Source organism: Rhincodon typus, chromosome 9, assembly GCF_021869965.1.
Source record: "Rhincodon typus isolate 14 chromosome 9, sRhiTyp1.1, whole genome shotgun sequence".
NCBI lineage: Eukaryota > Metazoa > Chordata > Chondrichthyes > Orectolobiformes > Rhincodontidae > Rhincodon > Rhincodon typus.
Genome location: NC_063340.1, coordinates 81,458,832 through 81,483,638, shown reverse-complemented (window position 1 = coordinate 81,483,638; position 24,807 = coordinate 81,458,832). Strand labels below are relative to the sequence as shown.

Genomic DNA, 24,807 nt, shown 5'->3' with positions numbered 1-24,807 from the left:
TTAGTGAGGTCATGCTTTGGATAATAAGATGATCTTTCCTTTGCTGCACTGCTTGAAGATCTTCTTTGAAGGCATTGTAAGACTTCTAAATAATCACCGATCTAGATGCCAGTTTTCATCAAAACACCTACAAAACCTTTGATAAATCAATAAGTACTTTAAGCTGTACAAACAATTTTCCTTCCGTTCTCCGTTTAATGACATGTTCTAAATGTTCTATCTGATTTCCAAAACACCAAACTAGAACAATTAACTGTGAAGATATGTCATAAACCATTTTTTTAAAAATCATTTTTAAGTATTGAGTGCTACTGATGGCCATGTGGCTGGCTAAAAATGTTAGTATTCATTCTGGCCAATTTCCCTACATGCTGAATAACCTTTAAAGGCACTGTAAACAATCCGTTAATGTTGCACTGATCTGTGAAGATCCAACATTTAAAAAATAGACAAATTAAATAGGTGTTACTTGCCACCACACAACTTGTTACATACTTTCTCACAGGGTATATTTAAATCAAGGTTCTCTCTCAAAGCGGGGTTGTTGCTGTCGAGTCTATTTTTTTGTTGATCTTCCTAACTGAACTTGAGAAAATGGTATCATCTTGAATGGCTGCAGCCTGTGTAGTTGAGGCACATCTAAAATACAGTTGGACAGGGAATTCCTGGCAAAAATGGTGGAACAGTGGTTATTTGTTCAAGTTGGGATGGCATTGCCCATTAGAAAGAAAAATGAACAATTGGCATCGCAGTTTAATTTATGGCGATGTAAAAGGTTGACACCATTAAATGTTAAAACTACAAACAGCTGTTATGTGCAAACCTTACATAAAAGATTGATTTTTGACTCATGGACTTAATCAATCTTTAAGTGGCAAGGCACAGCAGTTAGCCCTGTCATTTTTGGCTTCAGACTGTGGCTACAATTCAACTATTATGTAGTCTCAAAACTCTTGGGAGACATCCCAGGAATGAAAAAAAAAGGAATGATAGTCTGTGAAGTAAACAACTGGAAATCTGAAATACAAAAAGAAAATACTGGAAGCGGTCAGTAGTTTAAGTAGACTGAAATTTGGTTAAGGTTTCAGCTCTTGCATTGAATTTACAGCATGGAAGCAAGTGATTTAGCTCAAAGATCGAAGGCAATATTCGTGCTCGTCATGAACCTTCTTCTGCCTTGTTTCACCCAATCCAGCAACTTTTATCCTTCTTTTGCTTCCTCCCTCATTTACTTATTTAGCTTTCCCTCAAATGCATCTGTATACTTGTGGCCATTTTGCAGCCCAAACTGCAATGTATATTTTACAGTTGGAAAAATACACCATGTATTTGAATATAATGCTATGCACATGGTGGTCAGAAATAATTAAATTATTATGGGTAAAAGTAACCACATTTGTCACATAATACATAGTCAAGTTTGAGTTGATCTCTTGTTGGTCTCCAAATTACCATCACAGAACAAGAGTATTTTTTTGCAACAGTACAATTATATAATTGTGCTTTCGACAAATTTCTACTTTGCTTTCTTATTATTACAGCATTGGAATTTTAAGCTGGTCATAACCACAAAACATTACACTCGCAGTTTAGACACAGCTCTGTTTGCAAAAAGGATTTCAAAGTGTTGTGCGGCCAAAATAAATTGCTCTCAGTCTCTTTGTTCTGCTTGAGAACCTTAAGGGTTGAAACATGGCTGATTTTCAGTTGAAGAGCCAGTAAAACAATGCATTCTTTTGGACTTTGAAAAAAAAAACTGGGCAATATAATTACTGGTAACTTATCCTATTTTTGGTGCAGTGTTGATGGAATGCCATATTGGCTTTCAGATTGGATCCTAAAATGAGCTTCCATCTGCATGTTGAAGTGGGCATGAAAGAATCCACAGTACTTTTTTGAAAATATTCTGGTCAAAACTCCCCCTGAATCAACAACATTAAAATCTTATTTACTATTGGGTCATATGTTCAATTTTCCCTCAATTTTACTTCTAAACTAATCACCAACTATGAGCCACTTGGGACATTTGGAAGACCTGGATGGTGCATAATTGTAATTAGTATATATTTTACTCTGCGATCTATTTTTGATGATTCAATCCTAATGGATGTAATCTAATAACTTTGCTGAGGCATTTCTGGTAATCTTGTTTATGAACTGAGAAATTTTGCTTTAGAACAATTGTATCGGGGACGTTAAAAGAAATCTATTATTTGTCTTCAGTTTCATATAAGTTCTAAACTCATATCTAATGATGTGGAATATGTTGCTATTGCATTAATGTAACTTGAGTGCAACTGCCTAGAAAGGTTTTTGAACTTGGTCATCGATATACAGTCAGGAAAAGTCAGGCCTTATTTTTCTTGGCAGAATCATTTTACGCTGTGTTTAACTCATGGCAAATGATTGAAAAGGGGCTTTAGCAAAATCCAGAGGGAAAATTGTCGCCTTTTAGTCGTGCAGTAATGTCTCCAATACAAAGCACCTTACGAAAATAATTTTGCTGTATAGCAGGCAGACCGTGCCTTTTCTTTACACCTAGAAAAGATTTGGTATTGAATAAAATAAGGCAGTCAAGCTTGAGATGTAAAAATAATTATTGTTGTCATATTTCACTTGCAAACTACCTAAAGGCTAGCTTGCTGATTCTTTGTTTTCCCTGACACATGCTTTTGGGTATGTACTGGTGTTAGTAGCAGCAAGCAGTATAATTACAAAGCATGTGGTAGTTCTTGGCTTGAAGCCATCAGTCCACCCTCTTCTCGTATGAATGCCAATCTCGAATCATTGTTTGAATGCAGGCATTTTCTGAACTCTAGGGCGTGAGGTTGGATCAGACATGCAAATTGGACTTTGCTACTACCAGCAGTCAAGATTTATGAGTAACATGTTCTTACATTACAGGAATAAGATAAGTGTATGGGTTTGGATCTGTGACTATTTGATTTTTGCAACGAGCTGACAGTAAGAAAAAATGGAGATAAAAGCGCAAGTGTCTCAGTTCAACTGTCGTCATGCCGCAATATCTGGAAGTACTGTTCTGAGTTCAATTTATTCTGTTAAAACTAATGAAGAAGCATTATTTGAAGGCTAAGGAGACTTTGGCTCATCTCTCAAACATTAAGAATCAACTTCACTAATTTTCTCAGCACACATCTCTAGAATCTGCATGATACAATGAGCAGATTGTACACAATATTCTAGGTCTACTTCCCCAGACCAGATGTCAATGTTTTTAAAAAAAGATCATTCATGGGAGGTGTGTTTCACTGGTGGAGCAGCATTTATTGTCTATCCCTGATTTCCGTTGAGAGGATGGTTGTGCACTACCTTCTTGCAGTCTGTTTGATGTTGGCACACCATAACGCTGTTAGGAAGGGAGTTCTCGGCTTTTGATCCAGTGACATTGAAAGAATGGCGATATATTTCCAAATCAAGATGGTGTGTGGCTGGGAGGGGATCTTGCCGGCAGTGGTGTTCCCATATATCTGTTCTCCATGCCCTTCTAGTTGGAAGTGCTGGTGATCATTTGTTTGGAAGGTGTTGCCCAAGGATAAGAAGAATGTAACACCCAGGATTTTTGTTTGCTGTATTGTTTTTAACCACTTTTAAAAGTAACCCTATGGGAGTTAACTGTGCATCCTACCATTTTCTTCTGTGTATATTACTAATCTACACATAACTTCAATCAGTGCAACTATATCTCCATTGACATATTTTCTTAATAAGATCCCCTGACTTCCTCTGATTCTAGACACTTTCTTTACTCTATGTACCCCCCAAAGAAGATTGATGTATGCAACTTTTTAACTACCTTGAATGGGTTGTGAATAGAAGTTAAGATACTGAGAGATCCCAGCAAAGATTTTTCTAAGTGCCCTGTCACCACAACCTTAACAGATTCTGGTAATTCCCTGCTACTGATGACCGGGTAATTGACTAATCTATTGTTCCGTGTTTTCTGTTTCTCTCCTTTTCTTTAACAGCAGTGTTACATTTGTAACTTTTTAATTCTAAAATCGAGGGAGTTCTAAAATATCAAAACCAATGCATCCACTATCACCGCTGCCACCTCTTGTTAATTCCAAGAGTGTAGGCCATCAGGCCCAAGGGATTTGTCAACATTTAGCCCCTTTCTTTAAACTAAAGACTTTTTCATTCCTCACTCTTACCATGCTGTTTGATTCCCCACAGTACCCAACATATTCCTTGCATCAACTACTGGCATGATGGCACGCACAGTTGCTGCACATCTCTCCCATTTCCTTATTCCCCATTACTATTTATTCCTGTCCCTACTTCCAAGGGACCAAAATTTATTTCCATTAATTTCTCTTTACAAAAGCTTATATAATTTGTTTTATATTTCTTGCTGGTTTTACTCTCACCTTGTATTTTCTCCCTCTATCAGTTTCATTCTTGTCCTTTGATGTTTTAAAGCCACAGACTTGCTCCTCTGTTTGCCAACATTTGTAATGTTCTTTTAATCTTAAACTTCTCTCGTTATCCATAGCTGTGTAACTTTGTCTTTGGAGAGTTATAGCTCAAGGGAATTTGTATTTATGCAAATATATTAATTATTTAAATGTTTGTCTTTACTTATATACTGGCATATCACACTGCCTCAGCCAGCTTGCCCCTATGGCTTCATAGTGGACGTTATAGAAATTTAAGACCCTATTTTAGACTTGGCTACATGACTCTCAAGCATTAAACAGAACTATTGCATAATGATCGCTTTTCCCCAAATTATCTGCAAAATTACTAATAAGCCATATCTTATTAGATGAAACTAGTTCCTAAATAACCAATACATGCTCTAGTTTCTGAGCATAGAATTCATTCAAGACGTTTTTCAAGAATACTGTGAACTCACCTCAACTATCTTTGCCAATTTTGTTTTACCTATTCATTCAGAAGATCCTATAATTGTGGTATCGCCCTCGTTTCATACTCTAATATACTGGATTTATAACTTGTCCAACTCTAACCACACTAAGTGGAACTGTAAACCACTACCTAAGTTTTTTTTTTAGCCTTTTGTTGTTTAGTTCCATCTGCATTAATTCTGCATCCTGATTTTTCAGACTAAGATCCTTTCTATCTTCCAATCGCCCCAACCCTCCTTTATGATGATCTTTAGTTTTGAGATCACCTGTTATTGTTAGGGGTCTTCCCTCTTTCACATGTTGCTTATTTTATCTGTAAGTCCCATATCTTGGAATATTTAGTTCCCAACCTTGGTCATGCTGCAGCCACATTTATATAGTTCTAGATTAAATCCATTTATTTCTATTCTGTCATTAATTCAGCTATCTTGTTATAAATGCTTTCTGCATTCAGATATACTGCCTTTAATTTTAACTTAATCCTGTTTTTCCCTGCTTATGACCTGCTTCACCGGTGCTCTATTCACTATTATTAAATCTAAGATTATGTTCTAAAGTTGAACACTCTGGAGTGTTTCTTTAGCCCAAAACTTTCTGATACAGAGCCAAGAGGTTTGGCATTGAGCCAAGGTCAATACAAGTCCCTGGTTGTGTGATTCATCCATAATTTTCAGCACACGTCTTGGTAGCCTGAGTGTTATAAATAGATAGGCACACAATGCCTGTACAAAGATAATAAGACACTTTGAGTATAGTCGATGTTTAGTTGACCTGAACTGGGTTTAATTAAATGTTGATGTAGCAGCAGGATGACACTTAACAAGTAAACTGCCTGCTGTGAATTAATCCACACAAACTTAGAATATTTCATGTTTCATTGTCAATCTATGCTGGGTTAGTTGATCTCAAGGGTCAAAGCAGAAACACAGCAGCAGTAGAAGAAAAAGAGTGCTGCGTTTCTATTCCTGATTATTCTCTGTTAATCTCTACAGGAGGTTTACGTTGAAGACAGAATCAGACTTGGATGTGATTCACTTCATAATGAACTGCCTCAGTATCTATAGTCATTGAATGCTACAAAACTCTTGCATCTCTTTTTCAGTGCACGAGCTCCAAGCCAGTGGACTAACAAGTCCAAACCTAATCAGTCCATTTACCTTTTCTTTTAATATCGTTCTCTTAAGGTTGCACAGGAAAATCATTACATCAGCAAGTCCTGCAGGGCAGCCAGTGTTCTTCAGAAAGGTAGCTAAAAGATTTGAGGGAAGGAGATAATTTATCCTGGTTTTCTCAACCTAACCTTCCAAGACTTTGAGATAACAAGGTGTAGAGCTGGATGAACACAGCAGGCCAAGCAGCATCAGAGGAGCAGGAAGGCTGACGTTTCGGGCTTAGACCCTTCTTCAGAAATGGGGGAGGGGAAGGGGGATCTGAAATAAATAGGGAGAGATGGCGAGGCGGATAGAAGATGGATAGAGGAGAAGATAGGTGGAGAGGAGACAGACCGGTCAAAGAGGCGGGGATGGAGCCAGTAAAGGTGAATGTAGGTGGGGAGGTAGGGAGGAGGGAGGACGGACAGGTCAAGGGGGCGGGATGAGGTTAGTAGGTAGGAGATGGGGGTGCGGCTTGAGGTGGGAGGAGGGACAGGTTAGGGAGGTGGGGATGAGCTGGGCTGGTTTTGGGTTGCGGCAGGGGGAGGGGAGATTTTGAAGCTTGTGAAGTCCACATTGATACCATTGGGCTGCAGGGTTCCCAAGCAGAATATGAGTTGCTGTTCCTGCAACCTTCGGGTGGCATCGTTGTGGCACTGCAGGAGGCCCAGGATGGACATGTTGTCTGCGGAATGGGAGGGGGAGTTGAAATAGTTCGCGACTGGGAGGTGCAGTTGTTTAGTGCGAACCGAGCGTTAGTGTTCTGCAAAGCGGTCCCCAAGCCTCCGCTTGGTTTCCCCGATGTAGAGGAGGCCACAACAGGAACAGCAGATGCAGTATACCACATTAGCAGGTGTGCAGGTGAACATCTGCTTGATGTGGAAAGTCTTCTTGGGGCCTGGGATGGGGGTGAGGGGGGAGGTGTAGGGGTAGATGTAGCACTTCCTGCGGTTGCAGGGAAAAGTGCCGGGTGAGGTGGGGCTGGAGGGAGGTGTGGAGCGGACAAGGGAGTCACGGTGAGAGTGGTCCCTCTGGAAAGCAGATAAGGGTGGGGAGGGAAAAATGTCTTTGGTGGTGGGGTCGGATTGCAGATGGCGGAAGTGTCGGAGGATGATGCGTTGGATCCGGAGGTTGGTGGAGTGGTACTTGAGGACGAGGGGGATTCTGTTTTGGTTGTTATTGCGGGGACGGGGTGTGAGGGATGAGTTGCGGGAAATGCGGGAGACACTGTCAAGGGCGTTCTCGACCACTGAGGAGCCGGGGGGAGTTGCGGTCCTTGAAAAACGAGGACATCTGAGATGTACGGGAGTGGAATGCCTCATCCTGGGAGGCGAAGGATTTGGGAATAGGGGATGGCATTTTTGCAGGAAGGTGGGTGGGAGGAGGTGTATTCTAGGTAGCTGTGGGAGTCGGTAGGCTTGAAGTGGATATCGGTTTCTAGGTGGTTGCTGGAGATGGAGACAGAGAGGTCCAGGAAGGAGAGGGAGGTATTAGAGATGGTCCAGGTGAACTTAAGTTTGGGGTGGAACGTGTTGGTGAAGTGGATGAACTGTTCGAGCTCCTCGTGGATGACTTTGGTCAGCTGTCTGCAAAGCAGCAATTTGCTTTGTCGTTGGAATAATACCAAACTTTACTCCTTCAAAGAAAATCAAAGTTGGGAACAATTTAAAAATGGCATGTTATTTCTGCTTTTCTTTTGTAACAGATCCTCTGTGGCAAAGAGATCCCTCGCTGGGTTAACCGGCTAGCTCACTTCAGTTCCTGCATTCCATTTCTCCAGAGTTGCTTGCCGAAAGAATGGCTAACACCTGCCGCACTCCAGACCAGCGTAAGCCAAGAGCTGCAGGATGAGCTCGGGGAGGGAGAGGGTGCAGCAGCATCAACTTCAGCTTCCACTTCAGCATCCATCCCAGGCCACCACACCAAATTATGATCCTGCACAGTGACTTGAGACTGTAGACATACTGACTATTTTTTATTTACTTAAAAAAAGGTAATTGCAATTATTAGAAACTGTTCTGCAGGGTGCTGAACATTCAAGATCCTTGTTTCTCAATCTAATTTTTTTTAATATCTTACCTGGCATTTTCCAAACTCAATTATGTTTTGTAGTTGATATTCCACGTTCTACCTTGTGCTAAAATATCACCCACTTCTTTCTGATAGCTTGAGGGGTCACGTTAAAAAAGTAGACTTCTTTTAAAAGCTATACATACAGTATTTTGGATAATTGTTTACAAAGTCCCATAACTGGGATCAACACCTAATGACCTGTTATAATGATAATACTGGTAATTTTATATTTTGTAAAGCACTCTTAACTGTTGTAGGCTGGTACAGTAAATAATGAAGTCACGTTTCACTGGTGATCAACCTCCACCAAAAATCTTAACTCCCTCTTTGCATTATCCTCCCCACAACCATCCATGATTAACTAAATGATGCAACATAGAGTTGGCAGATTTTTATTATTTATAAAGATGTTCAAAAATAAGCTTTTCAGCTGTATTTTTCAGAGAATGCACAAATACAGCAAAATCAATTTTTATATGCTTCTACAACTGTATCAGTCTGCAACATCTGAAGTTAAAATGCTATTACTGTACGCAGTACAAAACATCAAAATGAGCAATAAGCCTTTCACCAGCATTCTCAATGAACAGGGAGTTTAAGTTTGTTATAGTGAAATAATCAGTGTCTCTGTTCTTGAGGCAGAGAATCAAAGACCTCTTTAGCTGCATAGACCTGTAACTGAAACAATCCCCAGTACTAACTGGCATCCTGTTCAGGATGTCTCTTCCTGCTAATATTGTATGTAGTCTGTTTTAAAACCTTAGAGTCAAGAGTTGCTCCTAAATGATTTTTGAAACCCGCAGGAACTTTTGTCTGGTCATTTCCTAATAAAATGATATTGTAGGAGGGATTAGCACCTTAAAATGTACACTTAGATTATTGTGAATCATGAAATGAGATAAAAATGTTGTCATTTTCTAATTATGAAATCCCTTTGACATTGTAGGGAGTCATTTTAAGGAAGTTTTCATTTTCAGAAATGATTTACAGTATTCTAAGAAAGTGGTGTTTTGATCATGTGCATAATCTGTTCGCTGGGTTTGAATGATGTAACAGTCCCAGGCTTGTGCAAACCCTCGTTCCTTGCTTTTCCATGTTCTTTTTTGTTTTGAAACAAAAAAACACTGTACTTTTCAGCAGCCCTTCAGCAGATTGTCTTTGCATTGACACTGCGCTGTTGTGTGCCTTAGAGAGTTTGTAAATGGGGTATTACAGACTATCTTAAACTTATAAAAGGTGACTTAAAGGGACATTGTGTTTCTGTGCTTGGCAATCATGTGTACACGAACCCTCCTTGGGGTACCACGCCAAAACAATTTTTCTGGCTAGCCCATATATGTCATTTGCAAAAAAACAGTTTAATGTTTATTCAAACTGCTTGATGTTAGAATGCACTTAAGAGTTATCTCACAACGTACAGTTGGAGAAGTTACATGGCAAAGTTGTCAAATATTGAACAAGATTGCTAGGAGACGTTAATGGTATGTCATTTGTCAGAACTTGTATCATTCTGAAAGAGACTGACTCTCATTCTAATTATACTTCACACAGAAGTTTTGACATACGCTAAGAGTTGTGTTGCTATGCAATAGTATTCCTAACACTGCCTGACTTGTCAAGTAATACCACTGCTGTCAAGATCACTGGCCATTGTTTCATTACTCAAGCACAGAGTTGATTCTAGTCCAGTGACTCGCCATATCAGTGAGTTCACTATCTCTGCTGCTTCTTTCTGAGGAGATACGTTAACTGAGGGGCAGGCAAAGACAAACAGATCATCCTAATGCCAGCTAACACCAACTAGTTCGATTGTGGTACGCTTTGCCGATTAACCTGGTGACGGATTGTCACATGGAGTGACAGGAAATGTTTTGGTAGCATATATCAAAAGGGAAAGTTAAATGGTTAATATTTACCAAGTAAAGGATTTGTAATTCCTGTATTTTTTAACCCTTTGGAGCCCGGCAATAGCTTAGTGTACTATCCAAATGTCTTTCCAACTGAACCAGGTACAAAAGCATGGCCACAGATATAGTGATGATAGCACACACTTTATACCTCTGAATTTGACGTCAATTTTCCCTGAACTGCTGGATCCTAAACACAATACCGCTAACATACCTGTGCAAGTGACCTATCCAAGTTTATTACAGAAATTTGTTTCAGACTCCCTTGCCTTCTGAAGTTGAACTGTGGATAATGGACTGGTTTTAGAGAGATGTAGATCTCCCACTGCTTCATTGTATTTGCTTGATCTGCACTGTGGAAGGGTCTGCAGTAATATTTCAGACCACTTTGGTAAGGGGTGGGGGAGTAAGTCTGAGCCACCCTGGAGAAAACTTGATGGCCATCAGGCAAATAGGTAGAGCAATCCAGCTGCAACCACATCGGTCTGCCAGGAAAAGAAGTCGCACTCTAAGACTAAACCCAGCTTTAAGTCACATGTTGCAGTGATCTAAAAGACTTTGGTCATAGCCAGTGGTCCAAAACAAGGTAGGATTAACTATGCAGCATATCAAGAGTCCTGTGGAATTGGGTCTTTAGAGGGGGGGAGAAAGGTAACATGACATCTGTTCATTTGATCTTTGGACTGAGAGGGTTAAATATCAGGATGATGGTCTAAATATTGGACTGGCCTTGTGTAGTAGCTGATTGAGACTTTCCAGGTAGTGTGCTTCTGATTGTATCTTGGATAAAAGTTGCGCATGACCACACAGCACTGCCTCTTCGATGGTACAGAATATATTACGTACCCAAATGCCTGGGTACTTCTGTGAGGTGCCTTTTAATTGTGACACAGGGACCTATTGATGATCCAGGTCAATTCATCCAAAATACCTCGTAACATTTTCCACTCCAGTAGCTGTATGTAAAATTAAGTCCATGTATCTAATTTAAGCAAAGGGTGGTGAACAGTCCCTTCACTGTTCCTGATTTTGCAAACTGTACTTTATTTTTTTGAACAAAATGTGACAATGGCATTAAAAAGAAACTTGTTTGTTCTAAAATGCAGTTGCTTTTGAACTTTTCTTATTGTAAGATCTTCAATTGCCAGCACCTACAATGTAATGGTCCTTCACTATTACTGGGTCAAACTCTCTAACAGCATTGTGGGTGTGCCTCCACCATATGAACTGAAGCTGCTCCGGAAGAGGCTCAACGCCAGCTTTGCAAGGGGATTTGGTATAGGCAATAAATGCCAACTTAACCAGTGACACCCACATGTTTGAACAATTTTAAAAAATGTCAACTGCACCTTCCTTGCCCCCAGATACACTGTGGCAAAAGACACCCGTAATATTGCAAGAACTGTGTCGAAACACTATGCCTGGACACATTGCTGTGGTCGATTTTTATTCGGACATCTGATGTTGAATTTGAATATCCTAATTTTGACTTTATCTGTCTGCATTGCTGCAGTTTGAAGTTCTCTATATTGTGGAAGGAAAGTTGCAGTTCACCACGTTGCACTGTCTTACCTTGCAGGTAGAGAGATCCAGGAGGTAGTGCTGGAGGATTGTCAGCCCTTGAGCTTATCAGACACATTTGCAATTCTTGCTCCCCTGTGTAGATGTGAATGGGGGCTGGAGGGTGTTACAAAGTTGGGTAGAGTACTTGAGAATTGGAAGGCAGGATTTCAAATTTGTTTGTAAAAATGATGGGGGGGGTGGGGGGAAGAGTGCATAGTCCTTTTAAGAGGTGATGTGCTTTTCTTCAATGAGAAACAAAAAGTAGATCACACTGGTAACAGCTTACCACACATGAAAAAAGAAACCCAAGAAGATGGGAAACAGATGAAAGGCCTCAGGTGTTGCCACTGTAATACAGGAGGACACATGAAGTCACAGTGCTGGTGGTTTAAGAGAGTCCTTGGAGGAAGGGATGTGGTAAAAGAGTCTAAACCAGTGGGATTAGTTGAGATAGTGAAGGAAATCCCAAAAGAAGTCCAGAAGCTGCAGGAGAGTGCACAGCCTAGTCACCAGCTGGATAGTAAGAGTGTGACCGATCTTTCGAGGACTTCACCTGTGTGGGTAAGTTTTACTGAGGAAGAATAGGGGGAGAAGGTAAAGAAGTTAAAACATTGAGACATATGGCAACTGGTCAGTCTTTAGTAGTAAGATGAAAGTATTTGCACTCCTTCTGAAATGTTACCTGAGAGAGTGATAATCTGTGGAATAAATGGAGAAAGATTTAGCATTCGCCTGTGTAAGATAATGCTAAAAAGTCCAATCAAGACTGGGGAAGTGACAGTAGGAGTGATTGACCGAATATCTATTCCAGGAATACAGTTTGTCCTTGGAAATGACCTAGCAGGATCAAAGATGGGAGTGATGCCTCTCCTAGTGGAGAAGCCAAAGGAAAACCAGGGAATTGAGGAGTTAAAAGAAAAAAACCCTGGAATTTTTCTGGACTGTGTGGTGACAAGATCCCACAGTCATAGGTTAAAGCAAGAGGGGAAAACCAAAGACAAAGATGGAGTTGAGGCCCAGTTAGCTGGCACTCTGTTTGATGGAATGGTAAAGGAAAAGTCTGTGCAGGTAGAAGATCAGGCAGAGGTGTTTAGTTCTGAGAGATTAATGGAGTTACAACATAAAGATGAGACAATAAAAGATTAATATCATATCCTTATTCTTGGAAAAGGAATCAGAATGTATTCCCAAGTGTTATTACCTTAGGGATAGAATCCTAACGTGGAAATGGAGACCTTGGCACGTTAGTGCAGAGGAGGAAGTTCACCAGATTGTATGCGGCCGGCAACGCAGACAAGGAAGTATTGCAGGTAGGACGCAAATTACCTGTAGGAGGTCATCTAGGAGTGAGGTAGACACAGGCTAAGATACAGAAGCATTTCTATTGGCCTGGATTACATAAAGATCTGGTTGAATTTTGCCACAACTGTCATATGTGTCAGATGGTAGGAAAGCTGCAGGCAGTAATAAAACCAGCGCCTTTAATGCCAATTTCTGTGTTTGAAGAACCTTTCACGCAGGTTATGATTGATTGTGTAGGTCGCCTCCCTAAAACTGTATTTGCTAACCATAATGGACATATCTACCAGGTTTCCGGAGGCAATTCCATTACGGAATGTTAAGGCAAAAAGATTGTGGAGGAGTGGCTTGTTTACTCATTCTGGACTACCCAGGGAGATTCAGTCAGACCAAGAGTCCAATTTTACTGCCAAATTATTTAAGGAGGTCATGAATAGTTTTGGTGTCCAACACTTTAAATGAAGTACATACAAGCCTGAATCCCAGGAGCATTGGAAAGATGGTATCAGACACTAAAGATCATGCTGAGGGCTTATTGCCAGGATTACCCAGATAATTGGGATAAAGGTATCCCATTTATATTATTTGTGATGAGAGATGCTCAAAATAAGTCGACTCAGTTTACTCCATTTGAATTGATACTCGGACATGAAGTAAGAGGGCCCTTAAAATTAATTAAGGTTGATAGGTCTGAAGTCAGAGATCTCACAGTTGGATTATGTACCTGTGGTGCAAGAAAGATTAAACAGAGTAGGTGAATTAGCTAGACAACATTTGAAGATGGCACAACACCTAATGAAGGAAGAGGCAGATAAGAAACTCGTACATTTGCCCATGGGGATAAAGTATTGGTGCTATTACCAGTGGTAGGAGATCCCTTCAAAGCAAGATCTAGTGTCTCTATCAGATTGAGAAGCTAAGTAAGGTGAATTACCTGGTAAAGAATCCAGATAGGAAAAAAACTTTATCGGGTATGTCATGTGAATATGCTGAAAACTTACTATGACTGGGAAAGGGAACCGGAAAAGCAGGTATTAGTTACTGCCCCTCAGAGTGAGGAATCAAATCCAGGTAATTCAGATTTTGATGTGTTTCATAATAAATTGAATAATGAGAAAGTCCTGAAAGAATGAGATATGGTAGTAAGCTATCTGTCTCAGGAACAGAGAACTGAATTAAAAGGCTTGTTGCAGCACTACGAGGATATATGTAGTAATAGAATGGGGAAAACTAATACTATAGTATGTGAGGTTGACATAGGGAATGCTGTTCTGATAAACCAACACCCCTACAGGCTTAATCCTCTCAAAGTAGCACAGGAAGAGAAGGATATGAAAACAATGCTCCAAGAAGATATCATTGAGCCGAATCAAATCAAATGGAGTTCGCCTATCATGTTGGTTCCCAAACCTGATGGTACTCAATGATTCTGTGTGGATTATTGGAAGGTTAAAGCTGTGACTAAATCAGACTTCTACCGAATTCCATGGCTGGAAGACTGTGTGGAAAATGTTGGACGAGCCTTTTACGTCACAAAGTTGGACTTACCTCATGGTTACTGGTCAGTATCTTTGTTGGAGACAGCAAAAGAAGTTTCTGCTTTTGCAACCCCAAATGGGCTGTATCAATTCAAAGTAATGCCTGATGGAATGAAGAATGCACCAGCCACTTTTCAAAGACTTACGAACAGAGTTGTGGCAGGATTGACTGATTGTGCCAACTATATAAATGACTTAGTGATCTTTAGCCATTTGTGAAAAGATCACATGGTGCATGTGGCAGAGCTCTTTTGAAAGACTACGGAAGGCAAAACAGGTTATAAATTTAACAAAAACTGAATTTGTGAAGACAAGTGATGTTCTTAGAACGCAACGGACATGGAAGGATGACACCAAGGAATGTGAAGATGAAGGCCATCAAGAAATTTCAAAGACCATCCTTGAAGAAGGAGGTGCTACGCTTTTCAGGACTATGCGGCTTCTACAGGAAATTTGTACCGAACTTTAGTACCATGGTGGCACCGCTGATGGATTTGTTAAAGAAGAACATGAAATTTTGGTGGACAGAACAATGCCTGGAGATACTTGAGAATTTAAAAGCTGTGTTAACCACCGCACCAATTTTAGCCAAACCAAATTTCTTGCGACCTATTAAAGTTGCTATTGAGGCAAGCGATGTAGGGGTTGGAGTTGTTTTGTTACAGAAGGATGATGTGGAATTGAAAGACCAATCGGTTATTTTTCAAAGAAACTCAATATACACCAGAGAAAATACTCAACAGTTGAAAAAGAGTTATTGAGTATGGTACTGGCCTTACACTGTTCGCAACACAAACAGTAAAATGTTGTATCAGAGACTATTGTCTGTACTGATCACAAACCTTTTTCATTTTTGGAAAGATTTAAGGACAAGAACACCAAACTATTTCATTGGAGTCTTATGTTACAAGTATTTAATTTACAGACCGTACATGTTGCGGATTGTAAAAATGTTAATGCAGATGCATTATCGTGGGTTTAAAAGAAAATGTGTGCATAAGATATAAATGGTGGTGTTCAATGTTACGTATGCATATAGAATTAGTATGAAATGTGTAACTCTAGATTAATGCATTGTGGATTTAGTAAAAATGGCATTAAGATTTATTTTAAAAGATGAAGCCATCTTTTCATAATGGATCATTTCTTTCTGAAGGGAGGTGGTGTTGCAAAGTTGGTAGAGCACTTGTGAATTGGAAGGCAGGATTTAGTATTTGTTGGTTAAAATGATGGGGGGGGAGAAGAGCACATCATCCCTTTTAAGAGGTGACATGCTTTTCTAAGGTTGGAGATGAAGGAAAAGTCTGCAAGCAGCTGCACATGCACAGACCGTTCTGAAATTGAAACATGTATCAATTGGCTGTGTGGGTGGCAACCTTAGGTTTGCTTTGATGTTAAGGCAACCAGCTTGAATATCAGTCAATTAATTTAAATATCAGGCCCTTAGAGACTGAAAACCAATTGAATTTAAATCTGATGGTGTTGACAACTTAGGACTAATCCTATTAAAAGAAAATTGACAGGTCATCAAGGGTTTTTAAGAAGAGGGTTTTTGAAAATCGGTGTGAGAGTGAACTGCCATCAGAAGAGAGAAGCTCTGCCTCTCACAGAAATCTTTCAGTTGTCTGATTAAGCACCATCTAAAAGATACCATGGTGCACTCAGCTAATATTCCTGCCACAAGGATTTGACAAAGAAAGAATTCCTGACTGGATAACAGTGGAGGAAGACGATTCTGACTGAAAAATAGTGGAAAAGACATGGAACATTCTGGAAGATGCATCCTGACTATAGATTTGAGAGTTTTAATTTATATAAACCAAAGTAATGAGAAAAATAAGTGGTACTTGTATTTATTGGAATAGCATACCATTAGAATTTTGTTTTATTCGGCAATAGTTAGCAGCTGGGGGAATTGTTCAGTTTGTTAGTGGTTCTGTTAATTTGATGACTGTCAGAGTCAGTAAATAAATTGTTACTTATTGCTTCTAAATTGAGTAGCAGGGGGTTCATTTCATTTAACCACCGCCCACCGCCACCCTCCTCCTGTAACAGACTGGGGACTGAGAGGAAGGTTATCCCATTTTTCACACTTCCTTTAACCGATTAGGAGGCCAGGCAAGCTTCTCTGGATCTTTTTGGTTTTAGTTATCAGAGGGGTCAACCTCTCCTTGGTAACGAGAGGATGAGAAAGCTGACGATAGCATAATGATACAGGGAGCCATTCAAGGCAGTGGGGGGTGGGGGTTGGGGAGGGGAGGAATTAAAGAGGTGGTCTGGATTGGGAGCCCTGAAGGTTGTGTTGCCTTTCTCGTGCCCAAGTTTAAGATAATTCACCTGGGCTGTAGAGAAACTTGGAGTGGGAGGGGAAAGATCCAGTTGCCATGGTCCACATGGGTACCAACAACATAGGTGAAAAGGGGTTCTACTGAGGGAATTTGAGCAGCTAAGGGCTAAATTAGAAAGCAGGACCAAAAAGGTGGTAATCTCTAGATTACTACCTGAGCCACGAGTAAATTGGAACAGGGTCAACAAAATTGAAGTAGTAAAGTGTGGCTCAAAGATTGGTGTGGGAGAAACTGATTTGAATTCATGAGACATTGGTACTGGGGAAGGAGGGAGCAGTTCCAATGGGATGGGCTCTATCTGAATCAAGGTGGGCTCAGAGTCCTGCTGAATCATATAACTAGAACTGTGCATAGACCTTTAAACTAAATAGTAGGAGTTGCATGGAAAATTATGGAAAGAGCTAAAGGGTGGGGAAGGCTCAGCAGTGGTTATTAAAATTTCCAGACTGAGTAATAGGACAGCATATGGATAGGGTTAGGAATCTCACTGAGAAGGGGGCAGTCAACGTGTAGGTGTTGCATTTTCATGCACTCTGCATAAGAATCTAAGGAAAATGAGTTTGCAGCACAGATTGAAATTGGCATGCATTATGTGGCTTTATCAGAGATGTGGTTGCAAGAGGATCAGGGCTGGGAACTTAAACATCTAAGGATAAATGTTCTGTCAAAAAGGCAGGCACAGGGGGGTGGGTTGCCTTGTTCGATGTGAAATTAAAAGTTGATAACAAGGAGTTGGAGGTGTAGAATCTGTGTGCATAGAGTTGAAGAATTGCAAAGGAAAAAAGACACTGGGAGTTGTATACAGGCAGCAGTCAAGATGTGGAGAAGTAAATAAATCCTGAGACAAGGAAGGAACTATTACAACATGCGGAACAACAATGAACCAGATCGGCGAGCCAACCAACCACAACACCCACAACCCCGAGCTACAAATCTACTCAAACCTTAGAACTATTACAATAATCATGGGGGTTTCAGGTGGACTGAGAAAATCAGGTTGGTAGTGGATCTCAAGAAAAGGAATTTGTGGAACGTCTACAAGATGGGTTTTGGTGCAGTTTGTGGTAGAGCCCACTAGGGAAAAGGCAATTCTGGATTTGGTGATGAATAAGGAGGCGGACGTGATGAGGGAGCTTAAGGTGAAGGAAGGAGATAGCTGAGGATTTTTCAAAAAATTTATTCATTCACCGGATGTGGACATCACTGGCCAGGTCAGCGTTTATTATCCATTCTTCATTGCTCGGAGTACGTGGGAACCATATTGCTTTGGGTCTGGAGTCACATGTAGGCTAGACCAGCAGTTTCCTTCCCTAAAGGACATTAGTGAGGGCCAATTAGGTTTTTTCCTGGCAACCGACAATGGTTTCGTGGTAATCATTAGATTCCTAATTCCTGATAGTTGCTGAATTGAAATTTCACCAGCTGCCATGTCAGGATTCGAACCCCCCCCCCGCCAGTGCCCAAAGACTCTGGATTATAACAGTCAGGTGATAGTACCACTGGGCAATATCTTCGCCACAGAAGCATTGGTAGTGATCTTTCACGAATCACTGGAGTCAGGGATGGTCCTAGAGGACTAGCAAATATCTAATGTGACACCGGTGTTTGAGAAGGGAGGGTGGCAGAGGACAGGAAACTATAGACCAGTTAGTCTGACCTCAGTCATTGGTAAGAATTTAGAGTCCATTATTAAAGAAGAGATTGTGGAGTATTTGGAAATGCATGGTAAAATAGGGCTCAGGATTATGGGGAGAAGGCAGGAGAATGGGGTTAAGAAACATATCAGCTGCCTTCAATTGGCAGAGCAGACTCATTGGGCTAAATGGCCTATTTCTGATCCTATATGTCATGGTCTTAGGTTAGAGGCTGGGAATTCTACAGCAGGTAAGTCACCACCTGACTCCCCAAAGCCTGTCCATCATCTACAAGGTGCAAGTTAGGAGGGTGATGGAACACTTCACTTGCCTGGATGAGGGCAAGTTCCAACAACGTTCAAATACCTTCTAGGAAAATGCAGCCAGCTTTTATAGGTCCCCTATCCACCACCTTCAACATTCACTCCCTCCATCACTGATAAACATGGCAACAGTGTGTACCACCTACAAAGTACACTGCAGTAATTCGCTGAGATTCCTTTGACAGCACCTTCCAAACCTGTGACCCCACTCGCCCTCCTAACTTGCAACTATATTGCCATTCCTTCGCAATTCCTGGATCAAAATCCCAGAATTCCCTCCCTTACAGCATTCTGGATGTACTTGCACAACATGGACTGCAATTCAACACTGCCACTTTCTCCAGGGCAGTTGAGGATGGGAAACAAATACTTGTATAGCCAGTGGTGCTTACGTCCCTGAAAGAATTAACAAAATCTGACGTGACCCAATGAAAATTCCAGTGATGGGAGAGCCTTGGGAACCAGCCAGCGTTACTTTGGGTAAGTACGTTCGCAATATCAGAATCAGACTTGGCTGTCTCTCTCTGATTAGTGACAACATATGTTTCAATCTTGCCCTTGTTCTAGGTGTCTAACTTGAGCAAAACTGTCTTTTAAAAAAAAATGGCTATTTACTAACTTAGTCTGCTTTCCCAGACCTGAAATATTGTAATCATGGAGGTGTTTTCATTCAAAACTATCATTATTGATTTTTAAGACTTTGTAAATTTTGTATATTGGGAATTTTTATGTTTCAACCTGTTCAGACACATTGTGACACACCTCTGCAGCAAGTGTAAGTTGAAACTTCTGGCTGAGAGACATTGCTATGTTTGCATGCTGTCAGGTATCTTTAAAGACCTAATTCTCTGCCTTCCCTGGATTAGCTTATTGTCGGTCTACGTTTTAAGAAAGGCTTGCATTTAGGTCGTGCCGTTCATGGCCGCTTACTTTCTCACTATTTTACAGCCAGTTTGAGTGCTTTTGAAGTGTTGTGTTAAACTGTTGGAATCTTGGAATCCCTACAGTGTGGAAGCAGACATTTGGCCCATCAAGTGCACGCTGACCTCTGAAGAGCAGCCCACCCAGGCACCCCACTATCCTATCCTGTAACCCTGCATTTCCCCTGCCTAATCCACCTAGCCTGCACATCCCAGACACCATGGGTAATTTAGCATGGTCAATCCACCTAACCTGCACATCTTTGGAGCACCCGGAGGAAACCCACGCAGACACAGAGCAAATATGCAAACTCCACACAGACAGTCACCTGAGGCAGTAGCAAATCCAAGAGCCAATTTGTATGTAGCAAGCTTCCACAAAGAGCTATGTGATGGAAGTCAGATTATCAATATCACACAAAAAAATTAGGCTGACAGATAAATGTTGGCCAACTCTTCAAAATAACATTCTGTGATTTTTATATGCACCTGGGCAAACCCAGACTCAGTTTAAAATCTTTTTCACTGAGGGGCTTTGTATGTTTTGAGCTCAGGTCTGGTGTGGGTCTTCAACTCTCAGGGATTCTGCCTGAGAACTGGTGTGCTAGCCATTGAGCCACAGCTAAAGTAACCAGGCAATAGCCCTGCAAAGACCTTGCTATATGTGTGTAGACCGTGGTAATGATAACAAGTGTCAAGGGCATTTGACAGCAGACAGTGTTGGTAATCTCCTTTGTACCTTTCTATCATCACTGAATAATTGGATGTTACTAATCGTTTTAATCCTGCAGTCTTAAACGAAAACGTTTTTTTGGCACTAGTTGAAGTTTAGTGTGAACTGTTAACTAAATTAGCTACAACTTTCCATGATCTAAAAGTATATTTTTCCTGATTTCTGCATAAATTAAAATTTTATTTCTCCGCGCAACTTTAACTCAGGCAAATCCAGTGGCTCTGATATTTTCCCTCAGTAGCTTTTCATCCTGGTAGAAGCTAGGCAGAAGGTGAGTCAACTCTTTATCTGTGGATGAAGGGAAACTATTTTATAACTGAACCTGCCAATTCACAGAAATAATAATGGCTTTAATTGCCTACTTTAGGAATGCTTTTCACACCAAAGCAAAGAGCTCATTTTTATAGATAAGGGTCTGGGCCCGAAACGTCAGCCTTCCTGCTCCTCTGATGCTGCTTGGCCTGCTGTGTTCATCCAGCTCTACACCTTGTTATCTCAGATTCTCCAGCATCTGCAGTTCCTACTATCTCTCAGCTCATTTTCATAGTTCTTTGACTTGCTTTTGTGATGGAAGTTTACAATATCGTTATTTTTGGGAATTAGAATCTAAAGTAGAGGTCAGTAGAGTTTTGGTTTCCAGTGTTGTGAAGTTCTGATTTTCTTTCAAAAAGACAACGTAATTTGGAGCAGTGACATAGCCTTTACAATATATCATGTAGGAATAGGGTTTTATTTTTGTTGTTTATTATCAAATTGTTACAGATTAATTTTATATTTTAAAAACTTTGCTTTTCTTCTGTATAGTAAACTTGTGTTCTTTCCTTAAATGCACATTGATAAGCTCTTATGAATATGTTCAATGACTGACCACCACAGCAACCAAGTTGCAAAAATAAAACTCGGGATCTATTGAGCCAGATTTCAATCTGAGATCTCACTTGTTCAGTAATACAGTAAGCTGGAATCATAGCACTTTAACTCATACAAAGTTTGACAGTGTAACTAATTTTTTGTATCATAGAGGAGTTACAGAAGCACTGTTCTGTTTTTGATCAGTGACTTCTGAAGCGGGCTGTCACAGATTCTTATGCCCACAGAGACTTGCCAAAATAATGTAGACTGACACTTCAGTGCAATACATAAGGAGTGCTATGCAGCTAGCAGAGATGATTTTGTGTATATATAGACACTTAAACCCCACTGCTTGTCCAAAGTTCATCATTAAGAACCAAAGTGAACAACCTCTCACATTCCCCCTCTCCCACTGAACACTTCCAGCTGCCACATATTTTGCTCACTCTGTCTCTCTGTGTTGCTCTCCCTTGTTGCGATCTGCATGTTGTATTGTGCCTTGCATTCTCATCGGAACCCTGTATATAAAATTTTAGTGTCATCTGCAAACTTATGACGTTTGTGAAACACATCTGATCAGACTTGAATCCATCCCAGATGGAAATACCAGTAAAACTGACAAAAGACACTACTGCTGCAACTCATCTTATAAACTTCAAAATGAAACTCCAGTATGACCAAGACGTCATTTCTAAGAATGAGGTTTGTTTTTCCCTTTTGGGGATGTTGTGCAGACACAGTGGCAGCCAAGATGACGATGTTACATCCACAAAAATGCAGTTGTGTATTATCCGCTCCTCTGCTTCATTCTCTCCACCAGGACCAACAGTGTGTACCATCTACAAGATGCACTGCAGCACTCAGCAAAGCTGCTTCAACAGCGTCTTCCAAACCAGCGACCCCTACCACCTAGAAAGTCGTTCAGAGATCCCCATGTTTTTCATTTGTCCATGGGTTCTTTAGTGTCCTCCTGCATGAACAGGTAGACCAGACATTGATTAAATAGTTTAACCCCACAGCCTTCTCATTCTGACAATGCTGTACTCTCCACTCACCCAGCACATACAAGTCCCTGTGCCTTCTCGCCCAGAGAGAATATTTTGCATTTATGGATCACCTTTAAAGTTGGGACATTTCAAACACTTTAATGGAGAGTAATCCTTGCTGCAATGCAAGTTACCAAATTACACACAACAGAATGCCATAGACAATGGGTAAGGAATTAAATAATATGTTTCCTAATTAGATAATAGGTTTCAGTGATTGAGTTGAAGGATAAATGTTGTTCATTTGAAATAATGCTGGGATATTTTCCATCTGAAGATGGCCTGGCCATGATTGAAGTCACCTGCAGAAAGCATGGGAAAGTAGTACATGACACAAGCCAACAAGCGGGTGCGAGATGTCTGCTTTCAGAAGTCAGGTTTTTGTTTGTTTCATCCAAAGCTTTTCAGGTCCTCCCCACAATCTGATAACTGTCTTGTTGTAAACAGTTAAGCTGCAATCTACTATAAACATGTCAAGGATTGGAATCTGGACATTTGGGCCCTGCTTTCAGAAATTATATTCAGGAGCCACATTTTAGCTTCAAGCTCTGCACATGGCTGACTGAACACAAAATGGTTATTATGGAGCAAATCAATCCCTCAACCTTGGTGAGCAGCGCCCTCAAGGGGTGCTATTGGGAACAACAACTGCGCAGGTCTTTCTAAGAAAAACCATATTCCTCAGTAAGGGGAGATGAGTTACAGAGTCAGTAAATAGCAGTTCTCATGGGCTACGTGATTAGGAGAAAATGATATTTGCCTCCTTTGCACTCATGCTGACAATCAAGAGGATTGTTATACCTTAGTGTAATGCATGCAGAAAATATTGACAAACTTCGCCTCTGCCTCACATTGTCCATAGGCCATTCAGCCCATCTAGTCCACACACACTCTCCAAACAGTATCCCATCCAGACCAACCCCTACTTTCCTGTATTCCCTATGGTTAATCCACCTAGCCTACACATCTTCAGATACTATGGTCAATTTAGCACGGCCGGTGCACCTAACCTCCACATCTCTGGACTGAGAGTAAACCCACGCAGACACGGAGAATGTGCAAACTCCGCACAGACAGTCACCCAAGGATGGAATTGAACCCAGGTCCCTGGTGAAGCAGTGGTGCTAACCGCTGAGCCACCGTGCTGCCCACGAGTGCCTCCAGAATTTTTTCTTGCGTTAACCTTTGTTTAATCAGCATGATAGCAATCTTAATCAGCCTGGCAAGCAATAACTAACTTTGGGCAGTTGCAATAAATGCCTCTACATAACCATGTATCAGCATCCCGACCATGTTTCAAACACTACCTACTCTACAGTGAGTTACTAGATCCACTGTTAGGATGCGGGTTCCTTCTGGATACTTAGTCATAGTGTCATAGAGTCATACAGTGCAGAAACAGACCCTTTGGTCCAACCAGTCCATGCTGACCTTAATCCCAAACTAAACTAGTCCCAGCTGCCTGCGCTTGACCCATATCCCTCCGAACCTTTCTTATTCATGTACTTATGCAAATGTCTTTTGAACATTGTAACTGTACCCGCATCCATCATTTCCACTGGAAGTTCATTCCATAAACAAACCATCCACTGTGTAAAAAAAAAAAATTGCCGTTCATGTCTTTTTCAAATCTTTCTTCTCTCACTTTAAAAACATGCCCTCTAATCTTGAAATCACCCACCCTAAGGAAAAGACACCTGCCATTCACCTTATCTATACCGCTCATTATTTCATAAACCTCTATAATGTCACCTCTCAAGTTCCTACGCTCCAATGAAAAAGTCCCAGCTGACCTTGGAGAAACTTGTGTGGGGGAGATCACAGCAGGGGAGCAGCTAAGTGGTATTTTTACAGCGTAACCGTACTTTTTTTTTGTAAATTTACAATTGTGAGTAGAGTGGGGTTTTTTTTATTACGTTTTTATTGAGATCTATCTCTAGATTAAAAATGTAAAACGTAGGTACAAAGTTAGTCTGGAGCAGTGTTTTTTTAGAGTAGTGAGACTGGGCTATTTTCTGGGACTATAGCTTGTTAAGGTACAAAGTTGGCCCTTAGCAGAGCAATGTGCTCTTCCTGTGGATGTGGGAGATTAGGGAGAGTTTCCATGTTTCCACCTTATGTTTGCAGGATTTGTAATCAAACACGCTTCCTATCGGATCACATGGATCAGTTGGAGATGCAGTTAAAGGCAATGAGGAATTTACAGGAGCTGGGGGGTGTGATGGATGGCAGTTGCAGGAAGGGAGATGGGTGACCTCCAGGAAAGGTAGGAGAGGAAGGCAGGTGGAGCAGGAGTCTCCTGTGTCTATCCCCATCTCAAACAAGTATGCTGTTTTGCATAATGTAGGGGGTGATGGACTCTCAGAGGAATGTAGCACTGACAGCCAGGATTCTGGTACCGAGACTGACTCTAATGTAACGAGGGGTACGTCAGGTTTCAAGCAATCAATTGTGATAGGGGGCTCTCTAGTCAGAGGCACAGACAGATGTTTCTGGTCAGCAAGACATCAGAATGGTGTGTTGCCTCCCTG

At 40.9% G+C, this 24,807-nt stretch overlaps 1 protein-coding gene across 1 annotated transcript in view; it reads left to right on the top strand.

The window, feature by feature from the left end:
• desi2 (desumoylating isopeptidase 2) overlaps positions 1-11,121 on the top strand; it is a 44,975-nt gene extending 33,854 nt beyond the window's left edge. Inside the window, exon 5 of the mRNA XM_020537295.2 lies at positions 7,746-11,121. Within this exon, the coding sequence (XP_020392884.1) occupies positions 7,746-7,973 (228 nt within the window). The 3' untranslated portion in view covers positions 7,974-11,121. The remainder of the gene's footprint in view (positions 1-7,745) is intronic.
• The last annotated feature ends 13,686 nt before the right edge of the window (positions 11,122-24,807 follow it).